This window comes from Gavialis gangeticus, unplaced genomic scaffold, assembly GCF_001723915.1.
Source record: "Gavialis gangeticus isolate Ggan-Ray unplaced genomic scaffold, GavGan_comp1, whole genome shotgun sequence".
Lineage (NCBI taxonomy): Eukaryota > Metazoa > Chordata > Crocodylia > Gavialidae > Gavialis > Gavialis gangeticus.
This window is the reverse complement of record NW_017728980.1, coordinates 10,673,251-10,696,124: the sequence shown is the minus strand read 5'-3', so window position 1 is coordinate 10,696,124 and position 22,874 is coordinate 10,673,251. Positions and strand designations below refer to the sequence as shown.

General features: G+C 41.1%; 1 protein-coding gene and 1 long non-coding RNA gene across 2 annotated transcripts in view; one reads left to right on the top strand and one right to left on the bottom strand.

Annotated features, from left to right (window-relative positions):
• Positions 1–1,817: 1,817 nt before the first annotated feature.
• CRTAM (cytotoxic and regulatory T-cell molecule) lies at positions 1,818–19,319 on the top strand. The gene is made up of 12 exons (XM_019508463.1): positions 1,818–1,866; positions 6,967–7,113; positions 10,253–10,405; positions 11,125–11,268; positions 13,889–14,050; positions 14,652–14,723; positions 14,821–14,925; positions 15,475–15,582; positions 16,295–16,396; positions 16,545–16,640; positions 18,356–18,520; positions 18,901–19,319. Exons 1-12 carry the CDS (start codon positions 1,818–1,820, stop codon positions 19,026–19,028), a joined length of 1,431 nt encoding a protein of 476 aa, XP_019364008.1. The 3' UTR covers positions 19,029–19,319.
• A 2,947-nt stretch (positions 19,320–22,266) lies between these two features.
• Positions 22,267–22,874, bottom strand: part of LOC109292474 — a 16,847-nt gene continuing 16,239 nt past the window's right edge. The window contains exon 4 of the long non-coding RNA XR_002096129.1: positions 22,267–22,300. This is a non-coding gene — a long non-coding RNA (uncharacterized LOC109292474). The remainder of the gene's footprint in view (positions 22,301–22,874) is intronic.

The following is a 22,874-nucleotide window of genomic DNA, read 5'->3' as shown; positions in this document are numbered from 1 at the left end:
ATCACAGATATCCCATTTTGAAGCCTTCAGCAGAATTTATACGGCACATAGACCCCTTCCAGATCATCTTCCCCGGAAGTCAGCTGCATCTTGTGCGAGTTACCTTGCTCAGAGTTTCTCAGGGTTAATAAATATACTACTGATATATAGAGGACTTCATCATTTGGGGCCCAGCTCTATTTCTGTTGATTTCACTGGAAGATGGATCAAATCCTTGATCTCTTTTCCACACAGTAACCTGTGTGAGTTTTAGGTATATAAGATTAGAAGTGCTAATTTTATTTCTAAAGATGCACCTAATGAAGAAAGTATCTTCCTTTTTATTGATTTTCCTCTAATATCAATTTTCACAGTGCTCCAGTTATCCCTTTTGCTTCCTAATTATATTAAATGCCATTGCCTGGCATTCCTGTTTCTCTTAAAAGCCGATTATTTTATGGCTGCAATATAAAAGCCTTATGTTCTTGTCAATTGGACAAATGCTAATGAGGCAACATATTTGCATGCATTGATGGAAAGTCTGAAAACACAAAGAGAAAAAGGCTGTAATAAACTGCATCTTTTAGCAATCACAACAGAGAATGTATCCACAATCAGCCATTTCTTCCAATTCATTCAGACAATTCCTATGAACACACCATCTTTTTTAGCCAAACCAGCTTCTTTATTAACAAGCAGATTTTCTTGCCAATATTGACCACACTTGCACTGAAATTTTTTGCTGCTACCCAGAAGGAGCATTTCAACATCGTGTAACATATTAAACATGCCTCAGCACTTCACTCACCATATAAAAATAACCCCAGTAAACAACAGGCATCGTTTAAAACCTAGCCATGCGGGTTTATGGGCATATGCAAAACACGCACAACTTCCTGTAGGATCATTGTGAAAACTTCCAGGATTACTAGAGGACAGAGCTCTATTCTACTCTGCCACTGGTCTTCTGGGCGAGACAGCAAATCTGTTCACCCTCTGTGCCTCAGTAACAAGGCTTTTGTTGGCTGGGTTCATCAGCACCAAAAACAACACCCACAAAGCATTCACTTAGAGGAGTAGCTGACCTAGGCATTGGGAGCTGCTCCATTGTCTAAGGAGTCAGGAAATACTTACGGCATCCAGGACGGAGTCCTAGTCAAGTGCAATCTTTATTGCCCCTCAAGCTACAGCCGTAGGGCCATGATACACCCTACTGTACGCACATTTAAGGTATTAGCGTGGTATCAATTGCCTTAGTATCAAAGCAGCTCACAGTCCAATGCATTTGTCCTCTCAACAGCCCTATGCACTTGGGCAGTGCCATCATCCCCATTTACAAAAGAGGGGACAAGGCACAGAGCCTAGGGTGCATTTCTTTGAAAGGTATTTAAGCATCTAAAGATGCAGGGTGGGATTCTGAAGAGTTGATGAAAATCTCCTGCACCTTCAGGCACTGGTTCCCCAGCGATCTGTATTTTTTCTACCATCACCTCCTTCCCATGCTTACGACAGCCCCCCACAACCTTCAAGCCCAAGTGTGACTTGATACAAGATAAGAGGTCACAACGCCTGCTACCCTACACTTTTAGCACATACAGGAGGTCATTCAAGTTTCTTGCCAGTGATCAGGGGAAAGGAAACCACCCAGTAGGAGGGTAGGAGGCTAGGTGACACCAACAGAAAATGGAGAGGGAGGCAGAGCCCCAAGTGTTGATGAAGTCATGGTAAATCCACTCCCCACCCCGTTGAAAAGGAACCAACAGCAAGAGCCGGTCTGTGCTTCTACAGTAAAGAGGAAGTTTGCAGAGTAGCAGCCGGGCTGTATTACACACCACAACATGACTTTCATCACATTGCTTTGCCTATTGGCTTTGTTACCGCTGCAAGGTAAGTGACATTGATTGCTTTATTCAATCCTCTGCCTTAAAAGCTCTTACGCTGAATTATTCTGTTTTCAGAACTTCATTGAACCTACTGCAGGATGCATTTTTTTCAGTTGTTAACTACATTGTATTATTCTTCTCACTTGCCTTTTCCAGTAGGGATTGCTGTGACATAAAGGCTACTAAAATCCATTTAGCCTAAAGTCCAGTTGATAATCGCCCACCTTATGAGACCTGGAAGCTTAGTCAGGAGGGCTGGGAACCAGGAACTCCTAAACTTCTCATTTTGCACAATGAGTCATGATCAGAAGTAGCCTGCATGACCCTTTGTTTTGCCCAGCCATAAAATGGAGCCAAGAACAGCTGCAAAGAGTAACTTAGTCTCTGAAAAATGCTTTAAAAACCATAAAGCGCAATAAATGCTTGGTATTATTAGTCTTCTAACAAGCTGCAGATTAGGATGCATCTCATCTCTCCGGCACACCCAAGCCAGGATCACATGTGGACAAGTCAAATAGAGATTTAAGGTTTAAATCATGGAACAAGCACATCTGCCATCTGTAGATAAGGATCCTTGCAGTATTCACTCTTGATCCTTGCCGTTTCCATTTCTGATCATTAAGCCATGCACGTGTGGTCCTAGCAGAGCCCAGTATGAAATCCCAAAGGATCCCCTCTCTCCACTTCTTAAAGCTTTAAGAGCAGAAACTATAGAAAGGCATCACGTTATCATGGTAATAATGGAAAGCTTCTTTGAAAATAATGCAAAGAACATCACTATAGTTTTATTCACCTATTATGAATTAGAGCCCAGATTAAACTTCATTGTCAAAAGACCATATTACAAGGTGGTATTCTAGTGTTTTCTTTATTAGTAATTGTGCTAGTTTACATAATGGTAATCCTTTGAAAATGTCAGCTTTATCTTTACCCAGACTGATATGGTTATCTTGGTATTGGCAGTCTCCCTTGTACCTGGTCTAGGAGATGTCCATGTGATACTAAACATCTACAAACTATGACTAGTGAGGCAACAGTATTCAGTATTATTGAAGACGTCTGACAGGCTGATGGGGCTGACTACTCTCTTCTGTCCTGTCAGGAACAAAAGCGGGCACCATTGGCCTCAGAACAAATGAACGAGGGTCTAATGCATCATCAAGCAAGACACAGGCAAGGCCCTGTTTACTCTGCAGCTTTTAAACTGGCAGCAGAATTCACTCCTTGCCACAGAACTGTGCTCCAAAATTTCACCTTTGTAAAAGGTAGCTGCCTTATGGTTGTAAAGACAACCTTGAAAACAGGAATACAACATGCACTACTGCAATGATTTCTGCCTCAATCAACAGCTCTATGAGGCATGAACTAACCTCACTCATCTCCGTTCTCCTGCTTCTTGCTCCCCAGCCTGGCTGCATAGAGCCAGGCAGAGGGCAGGGAAGAGGACAGAACTGGCTTCTCCTGCTTCCTGATGGCAAGCTGAAAGCTGACTGTGCAGGTGCTTAAACAGTCCTTCCTCAACAGCAGATGCCAAGGTCCCCGTGGCTGAGCAGAGCCCCTGAACCTGGCTATGAGCAGCTTCCTCTTGTCAGGGAAATCCTATCCTCCAAAAGAAAAGCACATTTTACTGCAAGATTATTTTTCAGTTGTGAACCATAGTAGTGTGCAGTCTCCTGCTTCCAACCTCTGAAGGGCTTTTCATGATAGTAGAGTGTATTAACATTGCCAAACCAGACAGGTCAGCTCTGTGGGAACAGGTCCCAGGAGGATGATCAATTTTGCCATAAAAAAGCTGATGGGTTTCTCTTCATTTGTCCTCCTCCTCCTAACGTCCCCCATGGAGATGGTATTGCTCTAATGGGGCTGTGCTGTCAGGAACTCCCCACAACCAGCACACTGGGAACCCCCAAAGGCTGCTTTAATTTATTCAATGTGCCAACCAGCCTCGGGGCCATTACAGCATCTGTAGTTGAGCAAGATACAGCAAAACCCTGTCTCTCCTTCACCTGTCCACAGGAAGTCAGGTTGGGATAGGTATTTATAAACCACTCAAGTATGTCCCTATGCACATCTGTGCATGCATATGTATGTTTAAATATTTGCCTGTGTTTATGCACGTCTGGTTTGTGCACATCCTTTCACAGCATCTGATGAAGTGAGCTCCAGCTCACAAAAGCTTGTGCTGCACACACACACACGCATATATAAACTAATTTAGATCATCTATAAGGTTCGAGTCTACCCTGCCTTCAGATTAATGCAGCTGGCTCTCTCTCTATGTCCCTATGCCAGGATGATCCTATCATGACCAGCTACCACTGCTTCAGGACCACTTGCTGATAGCACCGTGCAAAGTTGGTCCTTGGCAGGGAAGTGGATTTGCCCTATGAGTCATGGGTGACAAAGGTCCACTTGCTCACATGGAAAGTTTGTGCGCTTCCAGTTTAGAGGGTTTTTCTTTTCTTCTTTTATTCTAAAGAGCATTTTACCTTTCAGACTCTGTTTCTCACACCTCAGAGTGTAAATTGAGAGACCCCTTCACCCCCCTCATCCTGCTCACAGTGACAGGAAATAGTAAATATAGATGCAGAAAGGCCCCTGTGGAGAACCACAGATGAAGTTGTCTGAGCTACTCTAACAAAACAAACCTGGTGATACATTTGATAAATGGAAGTATAGGTGACTCACAAAAGGAATGTTTTACTTGAGGTCACCAGGCCTCTGGCTACGGCCTCCAAATGCCACGAACCCTGAAAACCTAACTTATTGTTATTTCCCCATTACATTGGGTCCTTTTCACTTTAAAAAAAATTAATTTGGGGAGCTGGAGAAGTCATTGAAAGTAATACAAAGTCAAAGTCACTTAAACAGAACATGTACTACCAAACAAAGACACTTCAATAGAAGAAATCCCAAAAGAAGCAATTTCTTCCTAAATCACAGCTTCAAGTTACTTAAATGGGGATAATGTTTGGCTCTGCACCCTCCAGTAATGCTAATACAGCTAATAAAGAACACATCGTGCTCCTGGCTTGTCTTGAGCACCTAGGATATGGCTTTGGCATTTATAATATAAATGGAAGCCTAAAGCCATGCTTGTTGAATGAATTTCAGAAATGTGATCATAATGCCAGTCATGGGTTGACCACATAATCTAAAGTAATTAGAATTTACCAAGTATCCCAATATATAGTTTGTTAATCAAGGCACCACTTCTATTATTGAGCATAGCTCTTTCATCTTCCTCTTTTTTCACAACTTAAGCCACTGAGCTGCCTTGAATGAATTCTTGCTTTAAGTCCAACAGCTGTGGTTGGGCTAGAATATAATGACAGGTCTCCCCTTATATGGTTGTAATTCAAGAACATTCCCACAGAAAAGTCAATGGAATTTTATTAGCTTAAAGTGAAGAAGACTCAAGCCTGTGGTATCGCCTAATAGCCCATAACTCACAAGGCTAAGTCAGGATAGAAAATAGACTCAGATGAGTCTTTCCTTAGTACAAGACAGCATCTTCTGTGCTTCCTAGTCCTGTCCAGACTAGGAAGCAAATTCTGTGGGGCCTGGTCCTCTTCCTCACCTGCTTTAAACAAATTACACCTTAACCATTTAACCAATCCCATTGCAGTGACAGGGCATCAGCCCCCCAGTTTTGTTTTTTTATCTGTTAGCAGGCTGTACGGTTTTCCTTGTATTTCTGGTTTTGTGCCTTATAGTTGTGTGTGAAGATTTCAAGTGGCCATTTTGGGAAATCCTTAGCTAAAATGTTGCAGGCGAGTGGAGGGGACTGGATTTCCTGGCCCAGGTAGCCTCTTTCAGTGCTGTGTTCCCAAGCCCCACGAGACAAGTCTGTTCTGCAGCAATATCGGCTGACAAGGCCAGATAATTATGACGAGATTGCCCCAGATGACAGAGAGCAGAGGAATCTATCCGGCTCGACAAAGCACCCCCTTTTACAAACAGTCACTTCTCTTTGCCACTGCTGGGTTGGGAGAGCACATGTAATCCAGTGTGGAGTGAGATAGGGCTATGGATCCCCATCTGCCTTACAAAACTTCCACTGACTTCAGTGGCAGCCAGAAGGACATACAACATTGATTTTTTTTTTTTTTAAGTAAAACTAAAAGGCAGAAATCAAAAGCTTTCCTGTAACTCAGACAAAAATCATTTCCCTAAAGTTCAGAGCCCCTCCACCCACTAGTCACTCAGTGCAGACACAGGCCTGAAAAAACACTGATTGAAAAATAAATTCCCATAAGTGCCTATTTATTTAACTCTGATACAGTTGCTGCTGTTCATAATTTCTCCAATGAGCGTTCGCTTGGAGGAGGCACTTCATTTAAGGTCACAAATCATTTTCACAAAGTATATTGCAGATTTCAGCATGATCAATTGGGACTGTGAAGAAACAGCCTGCATTTACTGCCTGGATGTAAAGCCAAACAGGAGGAAAAAACAGAATCTCGTTTTAGTTGCATATATTGGGCCAAAGCCTCAGATCTGGACTTCAGTGGAGCTCCATTCCAGTTTACTACAATGGAGCAGCTTTTGAACAGAATAGATTTGATTTTCAGAGGTGCTGAACGTATACAGGTATTAACTTCAGTGGCAGCCACAGCTGTTCGTTACTTCTGAAAATCGGGCTCAGTAATTCAAAATGTATCCTCTTTTCAGTCATTGGATCAACTTTGGTCCAGACTAATAATTAGAAGAGACTTTATTCACTGAATGAATCTATTATTGTCTTCACTGGCCTGTTAGGTTGATAAGCCTCAAGCCTTGGCTTCAAAACCCCTGCCACAAACCTTGGTTCTGTTGGGAATTTCAGATAAAAGCCTACAGGTCAAAGAGATGAAAATACTGAAGCCTCTTCTCATCCATGGATGAACCAGTTAAGAAGTTTATTTTGGAATAAAAGTGTCTATATGGGGAGTTATACTGATATAATCAGAGCGGTAAAATTATACCAGTATAGTCAAGCTGCTGAATTTCTCCATGTAGATGCAACTTTCTTTAGAAAAAGAGCAGGGGGCTCGTACAGTGTGCTTTGAGAAAGGCTGCCGCTTTGCTTCAGCTCATGTTTCACAACTGTTTTCTTTGGCAGGGGATTTTCAAGAGGTTCACAATGAAAGTGTGACTGTGGAGGACGGAAAGGATTTAAAGCTACTCTGCAATATGCCTGGAGACGGCAAATCACACTTGCAGTGGTCAAACCCGCAGGGCTTCATCATTTTTCTAAATACCCATCGGGGTAAGTGTGAAAACCACGGCGCAAGCTCCTTCCCCATGAGGCAGGGGAAGGGTAGGCTTGCCTAGCTCCCACCTAATGTGCCATTTGACTCAGCTAGAGCCTAGCCATTTAGATCTTGTGTGCAGTTAAGCCACTTTCCTACAGGAGGTTGATGAAATGGAAACCCCACCAGAGTAGTGTGTGAAATGGGCCTCAAATGATGAGCCATACTTACCACAAACACCCTTACCCCCTGTGCAGAAACGTGGCCTGGTCTTAAAGGGACTGAACATGCTGTTGATGCCATCTGACTGATCCAGGCAGCAGTGGCTGATCCATTGCTTACAGTCCCCATTGTTATTTTCTCTATCAAAAGAGGCAAATGCTTGGCTAACAAGTGGGGTGACCAGTGACTTCTCTAGCTGTGGCGACTGCCAAGCTATATAAACATATCCACAGTTACCTTGTCTGCCCCTTCCCAGGTCCTGCCTGCACCCGTATACCATTTCATCATTCCTAGACAGTAAACTCTCTGGATTAGGGAGTGCCTTTCTGTTATCTTTTGTGCATTCGTTCGCCTATCACGAAGGGGCCTGCTTGTTTTTAGGACTAGTCTGCTCTACAAAGCTTTGCCAGGAGAACCTAGAGCCCCTCCCCACACACACACGAAATTCCTCTGCAGCACCAAAAGCCTCCTTTAAACCAGCTCTGCCAAGCACTGTAAGGTTTCTGTGGTTGTCCAGAAGCCAACAGAAGGCACGCGTGGGAGCATGGCACAAGGTGCAGGAGCTTCTTTTGGCAACAGATGCTTCCCATTGCCACCCCACTTTTTTTAGGCATGGGTTTTTCCGACTCTGGGAACACCTGCATGTGCAGTGTGAGCAGCATTGCAGATGCGTCTGCGGTGCCGCATATTGCACATCTGTATTGCAATATTGCACATCTGTTCATCTGGACACACCTCTGAGAGCAAAGTTATCATGAGGCCTGCAGTCCAGGCACCTGGGGAGCTAATGTTAAACGGGGAAATGTCTCATGAGTCTTGGTACCTGAACCAGGACTTTTTGAATCATAATTTGGGATCTGGGTGTCTGAACTCCACATAGGCCCTGCTTAGGTGCCCATGTCCTTTACTGGATACAGCATTCAGGCATTTGCAAACATCCTGCCAATTTGACTTCAATCCCGACACGGTATTACAATACACAACAGAAGTTATCAAGTGCAGTCTACACAGTCAAATCCTCACTAGCATAACTGTGCCTATTTCATACCAGCTGAAGATTTGGCCCTAATCCTAGAAGGATGTGTGATAATCTCCCAGTTGAATGTATAGTATTATATAACTACGAAATATGAGGACAAGCATTTGTAAAAACCCCCGATCAAAACATCAGTGTTTTTGCTTCTCTCCCATGTTAGTGGAGGAACAGAGCTCTGCACCACATGCAGACACTCATTTTCATTCTGAATAAATCCCATAAATGCTTCTTGTAAGAAGCTCTGTGACAAACTGCCCAATTAATCATTTTCTTCTACCCTCTTTAGATGTGTGCGCCTAACCCAGCTCTCCTTCATACATTACAGAAATTTGATTTTTTCTCACATTTAGTCATTTCCAATGGTTAAAATGCTCCCTTACTTTCCTTATTAGTCCAAATATTTTATTTTTCCTTTTCTTTCCCATGAGGCTTTTCAAGGCTTTTAAAAATCAGTTTGAGGTCTTGCAGTCTCCCTGGTGGCAAGTCCAGTTCCTCAATTTCAGTTCACTTTAAAGGCACATGGTTACTCTCGCTGCTGCGATTGTGGTGAGAATCAATGCACATTGCTCAGCTCAGACTAAGGGGTCACATAGCAGAAAGAGGAAAGGAGGGGCTGAGTAGCCAGACAGAGGATTAATATGCTGAAGGATCTCTATAGCTTAGGGAAAGTGTTCATTAAAGGAAGACTGATTAATCAAAGTTAGAAACAAGGTTTGCAAATACAAAATGTTACTGAATCCAGAGGAAGGTGTAAGGTTATCATTACCTTTCTGTTAGTCACAGAGAAGTAAGGTCCAGAGAAGTGAAGTGACTCGTATAAGGTCACAGAGTGATTGGGACAGAAGTGCAATAAACCGATTTAACCTAAATCAATCAAGTCTGATACTGTGTACATCCTAAACCAGTTCAGTGCATATAAACCACTTTCAAAATTGCTGAAGCTGCTGTTGTGTTGCAGATTTGAACTGGTTTCCGATTGCTTACACCGGTTTGTGTGTAATTTCTGTCCCTAGCTAGCGAGTCATTTTGAGGGACAGAAACAGAACTCAATTCCCTCAAGTCTCAGTTCTCATGACAGCACAGCCCCTTCCACCTCCCCAAGTTTCATCTTTCTAGCCACTTAGAGAACCCAAATCATCATGGCATCTGATAGCTACAAACAAGCATACATGAATTCAGCCCTAGGGAGGGAGGAATGTCTAAGAGGATGAAGCAGCATGTTTTGGTGGAAAGGACGATGGACTGGGAATCAAATTAGGGTCTGGACCCGATGATCTTACAAGGTCCCTTCCAGCCCTAACGTCTATGAAATAATATACGTTGTGAACCTGCTCTGGCTGCTGTCTGATACAGGGCAAGTCATTTCCATGTTTTATCCACCCTCTCACTTTTAGTTTTTACCCCAAAGAGATTTATCAGTTAAAATAAATCATATGAATTAGAACCAAGTGCAATGGGGCCTCAGTCTTGGCTGTGGCTATAGTAATGGTAATGGTATACCCATTTAACAGATGGAGAAAAGGGGCAGAGAGATTAAATGATCTGAACAAGATGAATCAGGATGTCGGTAGCAGAGCATAACCATGACCTCTGGTTACCCAAGAGCCAGAAGGTCTTGCATACAAGCCCAACCTATCTGCAAATCATTGTGTTACTTCCACCTCCACATACTGTATATTTTTAGTCATCAGTACATCTGTATTTCCCAGCTCCAGCTATGAATGTTTCACAGTAGAATTATTTGTTTACACTGAAAGCAGATGAATTTTTAAAAGTAGTTCACTCATGGTTAATAAAACCAATTTCCCCCATTATCACTTTGCATAATTGTGTTGCTCTCGGCTCCCTTAAGCCAAGGGACTTACTACACCATCCTTGTTTTTTCCCCCCCCTTTCAGGTTTGAGAGACAAGAGGTTCAAACTTATCCATTATTCAAAGGATGAATTATTGGTCAGCCTGTCTAAAGTAAGAGTACAGGATGAGGGTGTGTATACATGCTTTCACTATGGCACAACGATCAGAACGAAGACTGTGAATGTTATGGTGTTAGGTAAGTCCCAATGAAAGAGTGAAATATATACAAGTACCTAATAAAATCTAGGCTCCTCCTATCATTCTGCCCAAGAACAAAAGGTTACCACATTATACTTTAGTTTTAAGTACTGATATTGTAGTGTTCCCTAGGTTCAGTGACGACCGGTATATGTGAATGAGGAGAACTAGACAAACTTTATTTCTGGAGCAGTTAGCCTTTGCAGACCCTTTGTCCGTCTCTCCCAGGAACTGGTGAGGGACCAATGTCCCAATTCCTAGGTCTTCTAAAGTAGGAAGCATCTCTGACGTCTAACTTTTACCACCACAGACGTGACATGCCATGAATAAATAACATCTGTGGATAGTAAAACATAGGAAAGGAGGAAGGCAGTCACTGGGAAGAAATAAAGCCATTTCTTTGTGTGGCTCACACAACTGGATTGTCAAAATTACTTGGTTAGGGAAGATTTGTGCTTCTTAATCTTTCTGAGAAACTGAATTGGGGTTAAGGAGGGTCCTGGCATCACAGACCAGTTCTCGCAGACTGCTGTTTAAATCTGTGGCACACAAAGACAGCATGCTGTAAAATAGTGCAATGGATCTTGGCTGGGGCATCTGGGAGCTCCTGCAACTGAAATCATGAGTAATAAGATATTGCAAGATGTGTTTAAAATAAATCAGTCATGAAACCGAGTGCAAAAGGATGTCCTAGTTCATTGTGTCTTCTTGTTGCAGCGGCTCCTTCCAAACCACAGTTGGAGGCATCAGATATTATTGCTGATGGCAAAGGAAGAAACATTGTGCTAACTTGCTCCACACAGGGAAGCAAGCCCCCTCCCCGCATTACCTGGCTGCTAGACAATGGGATAGAAGTCTCTGGTAAGTTTTAAATAGTGGTGGTCAGACTTTGTTTTAAGTATCATTTCTTTATCGTATCACCCTTTAGCGCATTTACATGGGAGAATGAGACACTTACTGCACAAAGTACCACTCTGCCCCTTGGTCTCGGATGGAGGGAACTCAGCCCCTGATCTTGGAGGCCAGGGAACAAGATAATGGCTGAATTTCAGAAAGTTTTTCTTGGACTCCCTGTAGAGGGAAGGGCCCAATATGAATGTTCACATCAGACTCAGAACAGTCAACCTTGTGCCCAAGTTCAAGGATTTTACAAGCCCAACTCCCATTGAGATCCAGGAGACTTAGGACCTCTGAGGATCTGTACCTTAGTACTCGTAAGAATTTTCAAAGCACACGTGAATTAACACTCTGAACACCTCTGGGACTAAGCTTTCTCATCTATAAAGTGGGGCAGTGGATGAACACCATGTGCCAGGGCACAGAGTAACTGCTCACACCAAGTCCCATTGTTTACAGAGGGTGACATAACCTGCCTTCCCTTAATTTGCTCAAACTACATAGCAACTCAGTATCATCAAAGCCAGAACTAAAACTCAAGTGATCCTCATTCCTAGCCCTGCATTTATTCCATCGGACTATGTCGTCCATCTCAGCTAATGAGGTTTCATCATTTAGTGCTCTAGCGCCTCAGCAAGGACATGCATCTAGAGAGACAGCTGAACAGGTAGAGAGACTTGCTAATTTACTAGCCTGATTTTTCCTGGTTGCAATGTAAGCAATTGCTTTAAATAGCGTTCCAATAATAACCACCTTGCTGGCCAATGCAGTAGCACGTGTGAAAAGAAATGCAAGTCACTGACAGATTTTGGGCAGGGGGAAGAGGAGGAGTGGAATACCTATGAGTGGCTGATCTTTGTTTGCAAACAGGCTTCCATTTTATTTTGGGTTACAAAGCAAAGCTTAGAAACCTCAGCCTGTTATCTTGATGCAAGATATGTTTTAAGAACCCTATGAAGAGAGTTTTAGTGATTAAGGAGGGTTAGTCAGGCTTTTGACATTAAGAGTAGTAGATTACTCAGACGCTGTTAATGTCTGATGTACCCGGTACTGAGTAAAATCACTTACAAAACGTTGTACCTTGCCAAGTTTGGAGATCGGATTATGTTCATCTAACAGGGAAGCCTAGCGAGAGTTGAAAAACTGCAGCTTACCCAATAAACTCTCCTGGAAGTTTCAGCCAGAAACTAGAGCATCTTATACCTGAAAGAGCAAGGTGACTTTTGACCTTATGATCCCCCAGCATCTAGGAACCTTAATTGAACGACTGGAGTTATATTGTTGCAAGCTGCTTTCATTTGTGATTGGTCTAATTAATTAAAGGTTTTAGGATGGGGGTGGTAAGAAAGGTTGCTGATTTATCTTGTCTGTTCACAGGATAGGCAAATTAGTGGATTATTATTTTGAATGGAAAAAAATCTAGTGTTCTGAATGACAAATTAAAGTCTTCCTCTACAAAGGAGTAAAAAAGTTGAATTGAATAGGCAAGAGATTTCTCTGATTCAAAAGCATATGTAGTATCATAGCTAGCAGGCAGACAAATTAGATCCAAGAAGAGGTTTTAGCCTAAAAGTATAAATGGTAATTTGTATTATTGATCAAGAGATGCCATGAGTTCATTTTAAAAGATTAACATCTGCAGTAGATAATGACCCTAGAAATCACTGCATTGCTAACAAACTTAAGGGTAATAATTTGAAAAAATAGTTATCTATGAAAAGTGCTTTAGCACATGTGTTCAGCATTGTCATGTGTCCCTTTAGATCATTAACTACACCTTTGCTTTCCACACGGTATTGATGATCAAGAGCCAATATCATTTAATGGACCGAGCGCTAAACCACCAGTCCAGGAAGCCCCAATTTGGCTCTGCCACTAGTTAATTATGTATCCATAGGCAAAATACCTAATCCCCAATATCCCTTACCCATCCTGCAAAATAGGGATCATGTAGCAATTAATACATGGCTTCAGGAATTAAACAGAGCTGTATTATTATCATTATAAGAATGAACATGTTGGACATGCATGGTAAATATTTATAGACTTAAAAACTACTTTGTAGAAATATAGTACCAAACCACAAAACAACTTCACTGTTGTTACAATGCTGCAGGCCCGGGGGACCCACCTTTTTGTGCTGAACCCAGAAAGTAAAATCTCAGGTTTAAGTCCCTTTGCAGGATATAGCAATTGAGTAATTTTTTTTTCCCCCATTCAGTAGAAATCAGTGGTGAAGGAAAGCAAGCACACACACAGATACTTGCACACACACTAGCCATTTCACTGCAGCATGCTGCGTGTGTGATCAGTGTTAATATGGTAGAATTTGCTTATAGCGAACTGTGAACTCAGTCAGGTTCAGTGAAACACCTGAGTTACTTGAATCCACTGCAGTGAGCTGCACTGCAATTGAGCCATACTGTCAAACAATAACTTCACTCCGCTGTAATCCATTTACACAGTAGAACACACTCGTATGTCTTTAGCAGATGAAACGTAATGCTGATTTGTGGTTGGAAAGTTTTTCATTAAATTGGTTTTGACTTAAGCACTTAAGTGTTTTCCTCAAATGGTTGCTTAGGTGACACCAAGCACAGGTTTGAGCACGATGGAAAGAAATGCAACACAACCAGCACTCTCACAGTCCATGCCTATGGCAAGAATTCAATAGCCAGTTGTGTCGTTCGCCACGAAACCTTCGGAGAAGAAAAGCAGATGGCATCTTTCCGGTTTGAGCATCTCAGTAAGAACCTTTCTTATTTCAGCAGTTTCAGACAAGATCTGCCTATTGGGAAACATCAGGCAGTGGGTTAGGGCCCTACTCAGAGAACACACCCCTTAGCAGGAGCTTTAAAATGTACGATACTGGATAGGCTCATGGCTGCTAATGTAAGGGGCACTCCTGGCCAGCACCAAGTCAGTGCCATTGCACAGTTTGCACTGCCTGAATAACAGCTCTGCTCTTGGACCAGCAGAGATTCATTCTTGTCATTTGAGGTAGAGCAAAAGACTGTATTCCAATCGTTAAAGCTATTCTGGCTGTCTACACTCCAGTCCGTTTCAAAGTGAAGCAAGCTGTCTCATATATTTTGTGCACTAGGAGCATCTATGTAGCTCAGAGTAGCTAATGCACTGTAAATGCACGTTCCAGCTTCCTTCATGCTAATTGCCCCAGGTAGATGAGCCCCAAATCACCCCATGCCTCATTTTACCCATCTTTAATGTGGATCAAATTCTTCTCTGACTTGTATTGATATTGTTAGACCCAACAAATATTTGTAAAGAGCTTTGATCCCTTCAAATTAAAGGAATTAAGAGAAATTTAAAGCATTATCATTTTCCAGTGACTACTACAGACTCCACTACAGTGGCATTAGAAATGAGTATGAGGACCTCTAAGAATCATCATTATACAAGTATTTTTAAATAAAGCCATTGACCTTAACAAAACAAAATCCTTCATAATATCAATGACTGAAGGTCCTAATTTTAATGCATTGTCTGTTCCCTTAGGAACAGAAGAAACGGCTACTGAATCTATGACACTGCCATCTCCTGTTGGCAGATCTCAAGCAACAAGTGCCCAACAGGAAGATAACTCTTCTCAGATGACTGCTGGTTGGTTCCACATTTTAAAATCTTTTCGTTGCAGAAAATTAAACAATGTCAGTTTGGAAGCTGAGACAAATTAAAGCAATCCCAAGCTTAGAGGGGAAAGATCTGATGTTACCAGAATGAGTGGCCAGATGTGTACATGCTAGAAATGTTAATGGTATAATTTTAATGGTATGAACTGGACATTGAAGTGTCTTTGTCCATAATGCAAACAGAAAAAACAGTTGCTGCGAGTACAGCATATGGCTCACACCGTGTTCAGAACTGTCGTTCACCTCAAGTGACTGCTATAGAGTCCAACCCAAATATCAGTGCAGTTTTCTCTAAAATTTCCCCTGCAATTTATTGCTAAATATTTTAAAATTCAGTTTCTCTTTATTCCATATAATTTGGATGAAAAAAAAAAATGGTACAGCTGGCCTTAAATGAAAACCTTAGAAGCAACCAGCTTTGGAACTTGGAGAAGTTTAAATCTGAATTCATACATTGTGGGGTGGGCTTACTGGTGAAATATGCTCTGATTTTTATATCTTATTCAATGGATTCCTTTAGGGTTTGACCAGTCATCGATTCCTCCCTCCATAACAGAGGAAACATCTATTGTCAGCTTACCAGCTCTGCCTACTCACCAGAAAGAGCAACTAAATATCACCACTGCTTGTAAGGACCATGCTTTTTCTTGTTTTAAATGACATTGAGTCAATTTGTTTAAACTGACAAATGTGGAATACATGAAAATGCTAATGAGAGCAGTCTGATTGCAAAGTCCCTTGAAATATAAGAGTATAACACAATTGAGCAAAAGTGATTGTTTTAGAATTGCATCCATTGTAGAAAGATATTGTGGCCAGATCCTTAACTGATGGAAGTTATCATAGCTCCATTGATGAATCTGCCTTATGCTGTTGATATGATTGATTACAGCTATGAAGTTTTTAAATTTATCCTTATGGGTGCACTAGATGGCACTGTGCAACAGGCTAAAAGAGGGCAAGCATGTTCAGTGTGCCTGAAATGGCAGTTCTAGTCAAGTGCTAAACTACAAAATTGCCCCCATGTACAAAAAAAAAAAGAATTACATTACCAACGTGTGCAAATTCAGATTCTTCAACAGTAAAAGACCTCCTAAACCTGTAAGAGGTTCCCCCTGACTCAGAGAGATTTGGAAATAAATATTAGAAAGCTCTGTCCTACTGAAGTCAGTGTAATCTGTGCCTTTGAACTCCTCCCTCTATTTGTATAGCATCAGTTGATACAGCATGTAGACCAATTTTGTTATGTGTGTTTTGAGTTTTCCCTAGGCTCTGGTTGTACATAGTTTAGTTTTATCTGTGTAATTAAAAATACAAAATATTTCTCTCTATTTCTTTAGGGTCAGAAACAACATCAGGTGCAACAGTAAATGAGGAATTCTCTGGTACAGAAGAATCAGCAATTAGTGAAGAATATACTCAGAATTATAATGTCACCACAGGTATGCTTAATAATGAACCTCTTTTTTGCAGAGTAGCAATGAGCTTTAGTGAACTGGGTGCAGAGAGGGGCAGCAGGGTCTCTGGGGGAAAAGGGAAAGGAAAGGAAAAAAAAAAATCAAAACATTTTTTCTCATTTCACCTCTACAGAGCCACCAGGAACAATGAATGACACAGACAGAAAAAACAGCACAGATACACCAACCGTAAACCCTGAAGAAGTAACTCAAAACTACAGCACCACTGGTAAATGTCTTAAGACTAAAACAATAGCATCATTAGCAACATGAACTTGCAGCTGAGAAGCACGGCGTCCAGGGTCTGAGCATGCTGAATGATCTTACTTGGGTCACTGGGTCACTTAAACTCTACACTGAGAGCTTTAAATCTTCGCAAGGAATTTGGATCTAATTTGTAATGGGCATCCACATCCCACAGCTGATTTTGAAAAACTCGGTTTCCTGTATGGAAAACCAGAAATCAAATTACATGAACACAGGAATGATTTAAGACTTCACTTCAGTGGGTGGGTGGTGTCTCATATGCTGAAGGTGGAAAGTATTTAAAATTAAAAGTAGTTAATCATGTCTTGAGGTAAAGATGTCAGCCACTTTCTCCACTTACATTTTCCCAGTGCACAGCTCAGTAACATGGGCTGAGGGTGTGACTGTAGATTCAGCTCATCGAAAACAAAGTGATAATTCCTGTTGGCAAATGCAAAACCATTTGCTTGAGAAGAAAGTTGTTTTATTCATGTCTTCACTCACTAACTTTGGATGGGATGCTTAAAAATGCCTACATCCCATTGGTGTTCTCTTGGGTACTTTCCAAACACTCCCTCCCAAACCCCACAACAGCATTACACCCCAAGTAAGAATTTCCATAACCCATATAGAGAAGTTCCAAGTGTCACCAAATACTGATTTGATTAGACTGTGTAGCAGGTATGTACATAGCTCAGATATCTGTAAAGAGTTTGCTGAAGGGGGGAAAAAAATCAAAACATCTTCTTTTCTCACCTCTATAGAGCCACAAGGAACGGTGAATGGCACAGACAGAAAAAACAGTACAGATACACCAACTATAAATACTGAAGAAGCAACTCCGAACTGCAGCACCACTGGTACATTTCTTAAGACTAAAACAATAGCATTAGTGAAATGAACTTGCAGCTGAGAAGCAGAGACCCTAATTCTAATCAAATCTACAAGCTCAGGATGTGATGCTGGCCAAGTCTCTTAACACGCACACATTCCAGTTTCCTCAATTGTAAAAATAATGGTAATGCCACTTCAAACAACAATAATAACTGCAGATCCTTGGAGGTTTAACTACTTGAATCTCCTGCAGTGCTTTGAATATATATCATAATTAATATAAGCAAAAAGATATAAAGCCAGGGTCCACTACTGTAAATCAACATAGGACCAATAAATCAATGTTCCATAGGAAATTAGGAAAATCTGGCCCGCCTGCTTTCCCCGGAGTTATTACATGGGGAATCCCCGATCAGTACTATAATATACTAATTGTTGGGTGACTTCCTGATAAGGCTTGGCTGGTGAAAATAAACCTAAGTCCATTGGTTCCAATGGAGTTTTGCTGGTTTATGCCAGTAGATTTGGCACAATCCCCCTGGGTCATGGTGGAGAAGTGTATGTGGTTGCTTCTTAGGTTGTATGTATTTTCTGGGACCGCAGTCCAGAGCCAATAGGAAAATCTCCCATTGGTTTCAGGGGACTTCAGCTCTGAATCCAGTCTTCAAGACTGTCAATATGCAATGTACAGTCACCAATGATCACTGGTGGTCTAAAGTACTTCACATCATCTACCTTGTCTATTCCTTTATTTCTGTTGAACAGGCCTCTGCAATCCTACCATGTCACCTAGGAATGCTCTCTTCTTAGATAGTCCTCATCATAAACTCCCTAAGAATCACAGTTCACACTCTGACTGAAAATCATTTATTTCTTTGTTAGAAATTAAGATCAAGTCCGAAGAAATTGGGAACAGGAATAAGAAGCTTCTCCTGCCAATCCTGGTGTCTTTACTCATTTTGGGGCTGCTCATTATAGTCCTGCTTTTTATGAGGAAGCTGAAAAAAGCACATGGAGTGTGGAAGAGAGGTGAGTGACTGCATAAATGCCAGTCACCAATATTGCTGGCAGTTTTGGATGGTATTAGATGATGGAGGGGGCTGCTAATAGGACATGGATCTCTTCACCTCTAGGTCACTGGTTACAATGAAGTCTATGTCAGCAGTGATTGCAATTTGTTACATGCAGCTATCCTGTCTGAACTAGCCAGTGGGTTTAAGCCTCAGTCTCCATCACAAAAGTACACCCATCAGTCATTGGCACTAACTAGCTGCTCTTAGGCAGTCCAAGTACTAAATGGACATAGTGACTGAATCACCCTTGTAGGTGAGGATCTGTGCATGCTGGGGTGAGAGGTGCAAACATATGCAAGAGCCACAATTTATTGCTGACATTTGTTATCGTCACAGAAAATGATGCTTCGGAACAGACCCTGGAGAGTTACAAATCCAGGTCTAATGAAGATAACCCTGTCCCCGAGAAGAATGGGCAAGGTAAGCTATCACCAAGCCCTAGTTCAGTGAAGCTCCCCTGCTAGAGTTTTGCTACCAGCTTCAACCAGGGCCGGTTCAGACCAACCACATTTTATGATTTGCAGAAGCGATTCCATTAAGAGGAAACACAAAGCCATATCCTGTCTGCTGGGGCTTTCACCTTAGCTAAATGAACAGAAGTTACTTGCCAGTTCATTTGACTCACTGCGCACACTTGCACTTCACCAGCATTGCCTTTACCCAGCCGTTCCAGCCTCTTTTGGCTTCCTTGCTGTGAGCGGCATCGCTGGAATCTACATACACAGATGCAGCTTTCTGTTAAAATGCAGAGCTTCCTGAAAGTGGGAGAAAGTTTACCAAGTTTTTTATAAAGTTCATTTTTAAAATTAAAAAAATATTTATGGAAAAATATTACTAGGTCTAGAGCATGCATTTGGGGGAGAGAGGCAGCAAAAACCTTTTGAATGGGATTTTCACAGAAGCCTGAAGTAATCAAGACTACACATCCTGCTAAAATTCAGTGCAGGTTGGGCACCTTTGGAAATCCCTTCTTTATTCCAAAATGTTCACATTCAAATTATTTCAACCAGCTTCAATATAAAGCTCACAAGGCCATAAATCAACCTGCCCTGGCACATATCGCCGTCTTCTCAATGTCCGATGTGTCTGAAAGAGCTGATGAATGCATCCTGTAGTGATGGACATCCTAGCAATTTAGGAAATTTAGATCCTAGCAATTTGGGAATTCCTAAACTTGCTAGCACATCTATCACTTCAATACAGAATCACTACCTCTTAGAGAGTTATCAGCAATATCCCAGTTAAGATGCATTTTAGCTGAGATCAGTCCCTCTGTCAATACAATAAACATTTACAATTATGCTTTTATTTTCCAGTTTTTAATCAGAAGTCCTGCGTGCAATATGTAACTAATGGATATGCAGAAACTATAAAGAAGAAGCCAGGAGTGGAAGATGTTTCAGTATTTGTAACACAGCTGGCCTCTGGAAGAGAAACTGATGTATAGCAATTAGGATTTTAAAATGGCATTGTACTACGTACAGAGGCACAATGTTTTCTTCTCCTGTTTATAGTGATCTGTTACTGTGAAATACTATGAATCCATTTGATAATGTCACAACAGGATTTCAAACTGAGACAGAAGTCCCTGATAAAATGGCTAATCTCAATCCAGATTCCAGTTCAGATCATCTGTTAATGAAAAGAGGTAGATGAAACAGGTGCTGATAGGAATCTCCTGGTGACCTATGCTTTTAATGAGCTGTAAACTCCAGCAGATTCAATCTGTGGGTGTCGTAAATGGGGCCGAGATGTACCAGATTGCTGAAATGAGTCATTTGTGGTCCTGACAACGGGCATGCCCAGCTAGTTATTATAAACACAAGATACAAAATTACTGAGAGGTTCCTTCCACACTTCTGCAGCCTCCTGTCTAAACCCAGGACTAAGAAGCAGGGACTCCTGACAAAGTCACTTAGGTCAACAATTTTTAAACTGGGGAACCCAAAGAAAGCTGCACCCATTTTTCTCATAGCAGATTACAGCACTTCATCATAAAGAAAGTGTGCAAACCAGAGTTTTGATCAACAGTAGAGGGCACTGAGATTACTGCTGGAAGGCAATTTCCCTTTTGACATGAGGGCTGTGAGGATTTCATTATAAAAGGCTGTCAGCTTCCAGTCTATTTTAATATTGGTTTAACAATAAGATTTTAATTGTTTAATATTTAAACAGATGATAAGGCCATATAAGCAACCCTGGTTGGCTTGGTTTGTAAAATGCTGTTTAAGGATGAATAGTCATTTCTGAACAAATATATTTTAAATACTATATATCACTAGCATACAATACCCCCTTCATTATAAGGGGTAGCTTATGCACAGAAAGGACTGCAAGATCAGGCTATCTGAAGGCCTTTGAAGAAGTCTTTTAAGAAACAGTCTGCTTTCAGTAGTGGTAGTTCATCTACACGTTTCAATTTTACAATGAAACATTGTATTTTATCAAATGAATTACGATTATACTTAATATGGCTTGTTTATTTCTCTTACTTAAAGTACAGTAATACTTTAGGCATTACAAAACCACGGTCTTCACAGTAGGGACTGTATAAAAGCACATACATATTCCTATTTTACATACATACATATGTGTGTATGTATGTGTGTGTGTGTGTGTGTGTGTGTGTGTGTGTGTGTACACACGCACATATGTATGTATGTAAAATAGGAAGATGGGGGATACTTTTAACTGAGGTTTTGTTTCCAGCTGCACTGACTGATTTATCAGCATTGTTCTCTTCCTCCTTGTTCATAACAGACATGTTTGTTACATGACCTGTAGCTGCGATCAAACTCTGCCGTTTTTATTATTACAGTTTTCACTGATGAGCATTTTGTCTTCTTCTCTTAAAATAACAATAATGAGCTGTTTAGAATGACATTTTTTTAATAAACTGAATTTAAAAGTATAATTATGCATTTTTCTTCCCCCTATCTAAAGTAGTTTGCATGTCAGTGAATAATAAAATAGGTATACAGCTAATGATGCAGAAAAGAAAAATCACTAGTGGTCACAATGGTATACCACATATTAAAAGGAATTAGCCAAGTCTCAAGTCTGCCAAGCATTAGGATCGTGCAAAAATCAATATGCTAAAAGGTAACAGATCTGTCAGACTGGCATCGTCATCACTGGCATATTCAGTTATCAGTTGTCATGTAGTTAGGTACCTGCCATGACAGTCGTTTTTTTTGCATCCATCAGTTTTAATTGGCTGGGCTCACTGATACTTTGCTATTCCAATCCAATTAAAGAAAGGAGGCTTTGGATGACTCCATTCTGTTGCAATGACTGATCTTCAAATACATCAATAAAGAATAATTTAAGAGCTTGTTTAACCTTGAGCATATTTTTAATTGTTGCCTGCTTCCATAAATATGGTTTAAGCAACAGTGCTGTAGATGGTGAAAAAAGGCACAGTCCCATCCCCCAAAAACTTACAATTTTACAAAATACTTATGGACATACTTTACTTACACAAAAAGTTCCCTAGATTTAAAAGGGACTCTTCAGGTGAACAGCCTTCAGACGTGTGCAATTGCCTTTTTGACCTCAATTGAGCAACAGATGATACTGCGAAGCCAGAAGAGGGTGGTGATGCTTAAAGTGTCTAGTTGTGTTGTCATCTTTGTTGTAAAGGGCTTAATACAGTGGTTCCCAACTGGTTCGGATTTAAGACACCCCTCATTAGACTCAATACACACCATGGAAATTGCTAGCTCTTCATTTTCACCTGTTAAAATAAAGAAATGTTCCTGTTGTAAAGAACTCAGAAAGACCTCCGACAGGTCAGAATGTTTTTAACACTATGGATGACTATTTGAAAGCTCTAGGTTTATCTCGCGAATCATGTTTGCACGCTTAAAAAATGTTAACATTGTGTAGCACCCCATGGGATCTTTGAAATGATCTCAAGGCACCCTGGTTGAGAAACCACTGGCTTAGTAAAATGAAAAACAACAAAACTTAAAGCTAATTCTCTCATCCAGAAGTGTGACCCTAAATCAGTTTGACAGCTTCCACTGCACAGCTGTCCACAATACCATTAGGCGCATGCAGTGAAAGTAAATTAAAATATGTATAACGCATATTGTACCCTATTGCTCTCATTACACGGACTACTAAGTATCAGCAGATTTGAACTAATGGGCCCACTAATCTAAACCAACAACATAATCTCCTGTTACAGATCCCATCTGAAGTCACGGTAATTTACCATATTCTCAATGGGGTTTTGATCTTGTTGAAATGCTATTTTTACAATGCTCTCCCATCTGAGAGAGGAGCCTCCTCTCCTCTTCCCTGTG

What these genes read in the sequence shown, in the direction of transcription:
- CRTAM (XM_019508463.1), top strand. Translation starts at nt 1,818, where the DNA reads ATGACTTTCATCACATTGCTTTGCCTATTGGCTTTGTTACCGCTGCAA. An exon ending in TGTGAATGTTATGGTGTTAG is followed by an intron (nt 10,406 to 11,124) that starts GTAAGTCCCAAT and finishes TTCTTGTTGCAG; the next exon opens with CGGCTCCTTCCAAACCACAG. An exon ending in ACATGGAGTGTGGAAGAGAG is followed by an intron (nt 18,521 to 18,900) that starts GTGAGTGACTGC and finishes TTATCGTCACAG; the next exon opens with AAAATGATGCTTCGGAACAG.